General features: G+C 41.5%; 1 protein-coding gene across 1 annotated transcript in view; it reads right to left on the bottom strand.

The window, feature by feature from the left end:
• Positions 1-5,799: 5,799 nt before the first annotated feature.
• DNAAF10 (dynein axonemal assembly factor 10) overlaps positions 5,800-9,342 on the bottom strand; it is a 31,404-nt gene continuing 27,861 nt past the window's right edge. The window contains exons 8-9 of the mRNA XM_049785078.1: positions 6,333-6,788; positions 5,800-6,197 (exon numbers count right to left, since the gene is read on the bottom strand). Coding sequence (XP_049641035.1) covers positions 6,581-6,788 — 208 coding nt within the window. The 3' untranslated portion in view covers positions 5,800-6,197; positions 6,333-6,580. The remainder of the gene's footprint in view (positions 6,198-6,332; positions 6,789-9,342) is intronic.

The raw sequence follows: 9,342 nt of genomic DNA, 5'->3' as shown, positions 1-9,342 counted from the left end.
GTCGATGCTCAGGTTTTTCTCCTATTTAGGGGCTCAGGTTTCACTCCTGGTGATGCTCAGGGAACCAGTGTGGTACCAGGGATCAAACCCAGATCAGTAAAGTTCAAAGCAAGTGCTCCTATCTATCTACTGTCTTATCTCTCACTGTCCTATCTATTTCCTTGAAGCATTTTTATAACTTTTGACATTGCAGGAGATCAAGTCCCCACCATCCCAGAATAGATCCTGGGTTCCCTTAATCCACTTTTCTTGAGCCTCGGTTTAATGGGGATCACCCAGAAGGCTTAGCATAGGCACTGACTGAGTCTGAATATGATAGCTCTCTCTCTCCCTGATAAAGGAGGTGCTCAGCCCTAATGGAACAATTGGGTATCTGCATGGGAGAGCCAAAGCTCTGCTTCTGGTACTCCCTGGGAATGCCTTTGCTCCCCTCTTATCGCCTCTAAAAGCGGTATTGTTTGCACATCTGTTCTCAGGTTCGGGTTTGCCAGACTGAGAGGTGCCCTGGCCTCCCTGGGGGAATGGAGGGTGCTGTGGCCCCATGGGTGCCAGGAGTTGACAGGGAGAAGACTTGGGCCAGACAGAGTCAAGTCACCGAAGTTGTCTCCAAGTGGACCCTTGTGGTCTCAGTGGCCTCCGTGGTCCCTGTCCTCAAGGTCTTGCTGTGAAAGGCTCAGTATGCACCTGTGTGGGGGCGAGGAGGAAAGGTGGGAGACTGAAAATGAGGAAGAGGAAGCGGGGGAGGACAGAGCTTCTTTGACCACACTGCTTATTTGGTGTTGCCTGTTTTAGCTGCGTGGTTCACAGCACTGAACGAACATGTCTCCTCGTTGTGATGGGGGTGGGAGGGGAGCACTGGTTAAGGCAAGGATCGAGTGAAGTCTGGCAAGAAAGGTGGGGGTGGGGAGATTGGAATATTTTTTTTTTGCAGCAAGTGAAGTAGTAGTAGAAAGAAGTCTATACTTTGAGAAAATAATTCATGTTGCAATCATAACTGACAGGTAGAGGGAAGTGGAAGTCTATGTATTTATTTGACCAAAGAATTACTCCCTTTACAACATCCAAATGTTTCCTCTTAGAAGTCAGTTTTGGATACACTAAAAATAAGCTTGGCTTTTCATAGCTGATTGTACTTCTTTTGACTAACAAATCCATTGTGGAAAACCTAGCAAGTGTTATCAGACATACAGGGTTTCGTTTTATAAACATGATCACATTTGGGGAAGACATTTCTGTAATAGAGAGAAGATAATAATATCTTCCTCAAGTTCAAGTTTGACTTGTGTGCCTATTGTGGGTTGAACACAGAAATTATTTTCCAGTTCTATTTGAGAAAAAAAAAATCTGTTCTTCTAGGAAAATAAAGTTCTGCAATGCTCACACTTTCCCACAAGGGGGAAGCACACCCAGGGTCTTGAGTTAAAGGCCGGAGATACACAAAGCTCAGAGCCCGTTTCCTAAGGAATATTCACTAATGTGAAAGTCCAACAGTACCTTGATATTAGTGACAATCCCAAGTACTCTTCCTCTGGAAAACTATTTTAATCCAAAATAAACAAGAAAGAAGGATGAAATAATTTTGTGTGATGGACAATCCTTAGACATTCACAGAAACAAACTCCTATACAAATAAACAATCTACTCATCCCCAACAAAAGTTTTTAAGGACTGGAGAGAGAGCACAAAGGCCTGAGCTCATGCTTTGCATGCAGGAACCAGGTTTTGATCTTTGGCACCACAATATCTACAGTATTACCAGGAGCAGCCCCGGAGCAAAGCCTGGAGTAGCTTCTGAGTACCACCAGTGCGCCCCTTATCTCCCTCAGTCTTAAAACAACTGTGGCAGGTGTCATCAACTATGTAGTTACCTCTTCAAGAGTCAATGCTCTGTTATGTTATACTACAAGTGGCACTGAACTGATCATAGAGTTAAGGATGTGAAACAAAATATTAGGCAAAAACTCAAGAAAAATAATCCATGATAGACAATTAAAACATTTTTTTCTTTTTGATTTTTTGGGCCACACCTGGCAATGCTCAGGGGTTACTCCTGGCTATGCACGCAGAAATCGCTCCTGGCTTGGGAGACCATATGGGACGCTGGGGATAGAACCCAGGTCCATTTTGGTCAGGCACGTGAAAGGCAAACGGCCTACCACTGCGTTGTCACTCTGGTTCCAACAAATAAAATTTTTAGGGAAATTTCACTTTCATTGTTTTGAAGCACTTTTAAACCTTTGCTTTGGAGCCATACCTGGATCTGTGCTCGGAGACCACATGCTGTGCTGGGATTCAAACTAGGTCACAAGCACAGGATGCGTGCATGCTAGGGAAATGCCTGACGGTCACTCTCTCGTGGCCACTGTGGCCTATTCTTCCATATTGTTGGAATAAACTTCTTTTGAAGGTACAGAGAGGGCAAAAAAAGTGATTTAGGAAGGGAAATGAATATGGCTTGAAGGGGTGACACAAGCCCTGTGTATGTGAAGCCCTGAGACTGATCCTCAGCACTCCCCGGCTGATCCTCCTATGAACAAGGCCCAATAGAGCCCTTGTGTCCCAGCACTGCCAAATACCACATTGCTAGGCACAAGCACCTGTCAGGCCCACTTGTGGACTGAGTGTCAGCAGCTTGGGGGACCACAGACTCTCAAGCACAGATGGGAGGTCCCAGTGATTTGCTAGATCACAAAAATCAAGTTATTCCTTCAAGCCTTGTGTCCATCATTTGATTGAGAAGATGTGATCACCAAAAGTGTGCATAAATGTCAAGTCACAGATTGGTCAAGAAGCGTAAAGTGATCACTCTGTCGTTTTCATTATGGGACAACTTCTTTAGTCAAGGAGTCTTTATGCTTGACTGTCTTGTCTTGGATCAAGCATGTCTCCTGATATCTATTCCTTGTTTCACCTTGGTAAAAGGTGAGTTGAGTGTATCATTGCACAGAATAAAGTTTGTTTCTTTCTCATCTTACTCTAGTAGTAAGCACATGACCAAACCACAGCAGAAGGAATGATAGCTCTTCAAAGAGGCAGAAGAAATGTCTTCTTATTCTTCCTACTTTCCTGATTGATGGAACATTGATGTGATGATGGTTGGAACTAGATCAGCCACATCAGATGATGAGGTGATGATGAGGTGAGAGATACATGATGAAGATGGAGTATATTTGAGAGAAAGAGCCAGGTCTCTCAGTCTGGAGACACCAAAAGAGCCTTGACTGGCTGGAGAGAAATCAAAGCAGATGGAGCAGAGTTGTTGTTACCTGCAGCTAAACCTAGTCCAATCAAAAGATATATGCCAGGGGAACCAATAAACTCAAGAGGCTGATGCCAAAGCATACTCTCATGAAACTGCACATGACTAAGGCTACTATCCATCTACCTTTAAAGAAAAAAGGGCCTTTTCAACCTTCCCCAAATGAACTTTTTTACCCCTGGTTTCTTTTTCTTTTTGGTTTTTTGGGTCACACCCGGCAGTGCTCAGGGGTTACTCCTATCTCTACGCTCAGAAATCGCTCCTGGCAGGCTCGGGGGACCATATGGGATGCTGGGATTGGAACCACCATCCTTCTGTATGCAAGGCAAATGCTCTACCTTCATGCTATCTCTCTGGGCCCGCCCCTGGTTTCTAATATTGAACTCAACTCTTAATTTCTTTGGGCTGACTTCAGCACCATGATTGATTAGTAATGTCTGCAATTAATAATTGCTCCTGCAATAGATGAAGAGCTGGGAGGGGTGTAGGCAGATACATGAGACAGTTATCTGCATTTCAAGTAATGCCTATCATCAATTCTAATAAGCACATTCCCCCCACTCCACCCCCATTTTTACATCTGTGAAGCTTATCATCTCTGTGTCAGATTGTATTTTCCAAAAATGGTGATATTTCAAGTCACATACAGTTCCAGAATTTAATCCAGCCCCTCCCCCTCAGCAAGAAATAGGATTCATTTATCCCCCTTGAATTTGGTGAAGGCTTCGTGACTATTAAAGGGCATATATTTATACGTATATATATATATATTTATAAGTTTTTCTTTTATTGTGAGAGTATAGCAAAAGTGACAGTAAGTGTATTAGGAAACTAGGTCATTAAAATATTGCTGGGGGAGGGGCCAGTGCGGTGGCACAGCAGTAGGGCCTTTGCCTTGCACGAACTGACCTAGGATGGACCACAGTTCGATCCCCCAGTGTCCCATATGGTCTCCCAAGCCAGGAGTGATTTCTGAGCGCAGAGCCAAGAGTAACCCCTGGCGTCACTGGGTGTGGTCCCAAAACAAAACAAAAATATTGCTAGGGGTCAGAATGACAGAGCAGGTAGGGCATTTGCCTTGCATGTGGCTGACTTGGGTTTGATCATTCTTGTCTCTTCAAGCCCACTGGAATTGATTTCTGAGTGCAGAACAAGGCATGACCCTTGAGCATCACCAGGTGTGGCCCCAAGACAAAACAAAACAAAATCTATTGCTTCTGCCTGGTCTTCTCTTTAGCAATGCTCAGAAGCCCATTTCACACCCAGCAAGCACAGGTCCTGGGGGCAGGGCCCTGAGGCTGTCTTGGCTGCAAGCCCTGCTGACAAGCCAGTCCAAAAAGTGTTATCTCCGGAAGCAAATTCTCCAACCCTCACTGGGGCTGTTCAATTGTCACTGCCAATCTGGGTTTCTAAGCAAAATATTTATTTGGCTGTTGTTCTAAGAGACTACATTTGCAGAAGTTAAACATTGAAAGACAATCGAGACAACTGCAGCCAGTGAGGAAGCATGCTAACTGTGGGATAAAACCAACAGAGAAGCATATTTTAAAGAAATCTAGTATCACTGACACATTTATCATCCAAAGGACAATATTGTAAGAAAAAAGCACAAAGATCTAGCACTGTCCAGAGACATTAGCCTCTGACAGAAATAGATTTCAGGGCAATCGTATTGAATGTACTTTGTATATATTTTCCTTTTTGAGAATGCGTAAGAGTGACCTACAACAAAAAATAATCCCTGTCTAAACTGAAAAAAAAATCAAGAAATATCAATTTTATATAATTGATAATGAGCTATTGACTACTTCACTAGCAGCATTTTCCTGTTTGTCAATGATACCTTAAATTTAATAAACTCCAAAGGTTTACTGTCTTGACATAAGACTTTCCATACCAGTAAATTCAAGAAGTGTTCTAAAAAAGAATTTCACACAAGTTTTTATTTTCTTTTTTCAAATCAAAGAAATAAAAGAATACAGAGCAGGAACAAGCCTTTTTAAAATTTTAGTTTTTATACTTCTGTAGTTATGAGTACAACACTGTTCTGGTAAACACTTTAAAACTTTCTGTAAAAGTTAATTTTTGGAATTAAGTATTACAAACAAGTAACTTTCTAAAAATCTCTCAACACCTGTGAATCCACAGATTACAAATGTCACTGGTGAATCTGTCTTTTGAATGGAAGAGCTAGGGAAGAAGAAGCTCAGTTCTAGGAAAAAGTCAATACAGCGAAATTGTAATTAAAGATACAGCAAACATTAAAGAACCAAAGTTAATTAAGTAGTCATCAAACACAAAAGAGCTGATGTTGTCGACTTTATTACAACTGCTTAGTTAAAAAAGAATCAGTTTCCATAGATTTCAAAACCAAAATTTTATTGATAAAATATAGATTTTTATATATATTTATATAAAACACAATCCCACCACCACCAACATCTTGTACATCTCGGTAGCACCACCATCAACAACCAGAAGTCTCACTAATTCAATTTTTGGTGGCTTGCAGGGGGGGTAGCAAATGGGGGGCAGGACTAGTGAGGGGATTGAGGCCACAACTGAAGGTGCTCAGGTTCTGCAGTGAAGGATCACTCCTAGTGGAGCTCGGGGGCCATATGAAATGTTAGGGATGGAACCCAGACTGAGTGCATGCAAGGCTAAGTGCCTTACCCACGGTACTATCTCTAGCCCCCAATCCCTGTTCTGTGTTTGTGCCACACCCAGCAGTATTCAGGGGACCATATGGGGTGTTGGGGCTCGAATCCAGATCAGCTGAGTGCAAGGCAACTCCCTATGTGTTGTAAAAACAGGTCGATGTAAATCATGGCATTTCATTCTGAGTTATACTGCAGCAACAGTTGACAGATTCAGTCTGACCATGTTCATAAGATTCTCTCTCAAGGAACTTGCTGACACTGAAATCTCTCAATGCATACTTACAAAGGTTAATTAATAATAGTTTAATGAGCCAAATCATTTAAAACCAAATTCAGTGATCCTCACCCCCAACACTGAAAACAGTAAAATGCACCAAAGCATAATAATAAAGTGTGGAACTTTGGGGCTGCACTTGAAACCATACTTTTTAGTAGAAAAGGTGGGCGCTGAGCTGGTACTGATGCTGTGTTTACAGCAGTGTCTGTCCATCATGGGATCACAGGGCCCGGAATTTACACCCCAACAGCCAGTCCCACGGTCCACATCTGGGGGCTTTTTCCAACAGTCAAAATCCAATTTCCTTCAGAGGGTTTGAGGGTCCAAGAATATACTCTAAATTATAAAATTATTCTGGAAGGTTCTAAGTCCAAAGTCTTCAGGTCAAACTTTGTTGAGCTTTGTAATAATCAGTACTCTGACCATCTGATCAAATGAACTACAGATGCAAAGACCCCTTTTATCGGGACTCCAGTCCAAGCTTGATATGGGTTGGGTAGACAACATAACATTCTGCAGAAGGCTGACAGATCCTGCGACACCCATCTCTACTCCCTCAGAGTCTTTCTTTGATCGCTGAGCAGGGTATTCGCTGAAAGCAAGATCAAAGAGGTGATTTCAAAATCTTTAGGACACTTCAGTAAGTTTTTATTTCTTAGTAGATCACTACAACTGATATATACTTATAGATTTTTGGATACTGACCTGTTTGCAAATAAAGAGCTATCTGAACTTCAACCCATCCCACCACCCCAAATCTCATACCAAAAGAGGTTAGTTCTTTTTTTTCTTTTTTTTTTTTTTTTTTGTTTTTTGGGATACACCCAGCGGTGCTCAGGGGTTACTCCTGGCTGTCTGCTCAGAAATAGCTCCTGGCAGGCACGGGGGACCATATGGGACACTGGGATTCGAACCAACCACCTTTGGTCCTGGATCGGCTGCTTGCAAGGCAAATGCCGCTGTGCTATCTCTCCGGGCCCAAAAGAGGTTAGTTCTAGAACTTGTACATCTCACTTCCGTTCCACACGAGTCTGTATTTTCTCTTTTAATGAGAGGTCTATATTAAACAGCAGCTTCTTTAGTGGGAGTGGTATGGACAGGGAGTTGGAAAACACATGGCTGTGTATCCGGGTTCCTTAGGAACTCTATGAGGTTCTGGGGATCAAACCAGGGTCAGCTGTGTACCAGGCAAGGAATTTCTGCTTCCAAGCAAGCATCTTTTAGAAAGTGATTTAGTGCTCTTGATAAATTGATTTTATTTTTGGGTCACACCCAGCAATGCTAAGGTTGTAGACCTGGCTCTATACCCAGGAATTATTCCTGACAGTGCTCAGGAAAACATATGGGATTCCAGGGATAGAATCTAGGTTGGCCATATGCAAGGCAGACACCCTACTCTACTGTACTATCACTCCAGCCCCTCTTGATAAATTTTTACTATAATTTTATATTTTTAATTCTTTTCTAGATTCGGATTGCTAAGGGCATGCACAAGTCACAGGCTATAAGTAACATGTACAGAATCTCAGATCCGAGCAGGAATTCTCTTTACAACCCAGAGCTCCACTGAGTCAAGCCCAGTAACCTTTGTGTATTATTTTTATGGAAAGACGTACTGGGAGAAGATTTTAGATCGACACATTGTTACTTCAATAAAGAAAAATGCAATTCCAGGAATACCTGATTTTCTTTTAGTTAATAATATAAATTAAAAAAATATGAAGAACTGATGGCTAACAATTCATAAATACTATCTGGTGTAGATCCAACGGTAGGATAAAGAAGATGCCTTCCCTCAATACAAATATGTTATAGTGAAATACAGGGTCCTCCTATGAAGGCCGCTAGATTTTGTTTGTTTGTTTATTTTTGGGGGGTAGGGACATACTTGGCAGTCCTCAGGGCTTACTCCTCACTCTTGCTCAGGGATCACTCCTGGGAGATGGGAGCACTAAGAAACCATATGGCATACCAGGGATTGAACCCAGGTGAGCTGTATGCAAGGCAAGCACTCTTCCTACTATACTTTCTCTAGCCCTAAGAAAGAAGATTTTTTTTAAATCTGTTAGGTAGCAACTATGATCCCACTTTTACTTCATTAATGTTAATAAAAATAAAGAATTTAAGAGGAACAGATTACTGAAAAGTAGAACAAATAAGTGAGAGGCAGACAACCCATTATTCTTTCTTCCTTCGAACAACTTCTTTTGATGAAAAAGAATAATAAAAAAAAAAAAAAGAACTTAAGAAAATAAGGGCCGGAGCAGTGGTACAAGAGGTAGCCTTGCACATGCTAACCTAGGATCGACCCTGTTTTGATCCCTGGGCATTCCCTATGGTCCCTCAAACCAGGAGCAATTTCTGAGCACATAGCCAGGAGTAACCCCTGAGCATAACTGGGTGTGGCCCAAAAATGAATGAAAAGAAAGAAAAAAAGAAAAAGGAAGGAAGTAAGGAAGGAGAAAGAAAGGAAGAAAGAAAAAGAGAAAAAAATAAAAATAAAAAGAATAAAACACTTGTGTAAATAAATATTACTTCCCCAACCCATCCGTTGTTTCTTCTCAAAGGCTGCAATTATCTGATTTAAAATAATACCATAAAGACTTTATTTAAAAAAAAAATAGCCTATATTCTTTAAGTTTGAACCATATATAGGTGTTTATTTTATTTTATTTTATTTTATTTTTGGTTTTGGGCCACACCCGGCAGTGCTCAGGGGTTACTTCTGGCTGTCTGCTCAGAAATAGCTCCTGGCAGGCACAAGGGACCATATGGGCACCGGGATTCGAACCAACCACCTTTGGTCCTGGATCAGCTGCTTGCAAGGCAAACGCTGTTGTGCTATCTCTCCGGGCCCTATAGGTGTTTATTTTAAATACAAAACAATGATCACATTTTGGGGGCCATGTTCATTCATGAAAAAAATTCTGAATAACTAGAGAAGCTCCTTTGTTTTTTTTTTTTTTTAGAGAAGCTCTTTTAAGAGCTTTTTTTGGGCAACATCTCAATAAATATTCATAATTTAATGGTATTACCTCAAGAAAAATTAGCAAATAAAAATAAAATTAAATACAATTTGGTTTTGGACCACACCTGGCAGTGTTCAGGGCTTACTCCTGGCTCAGTGCTCAAAGATCACTTCTACT

Source organism: Suncus etruscus, chromosome 12, assembly GCF_024139225.1.
Source record: "Suncus etruscus isolate mSunEtr1 chromosome 12, mSunEtr1.pri.cur, whole genome shotgun sequence".
Taxonomy (NCBI): domain Eukaryota; kingdom Metazoa; phylum Chordata; class Mammalia; order Eulipotyphla; family Soricidae; genus Suncus; species Suncus etruscus.
This window is presented reverse-complemented; position numbering and strand designations above follow the sequence as displayed.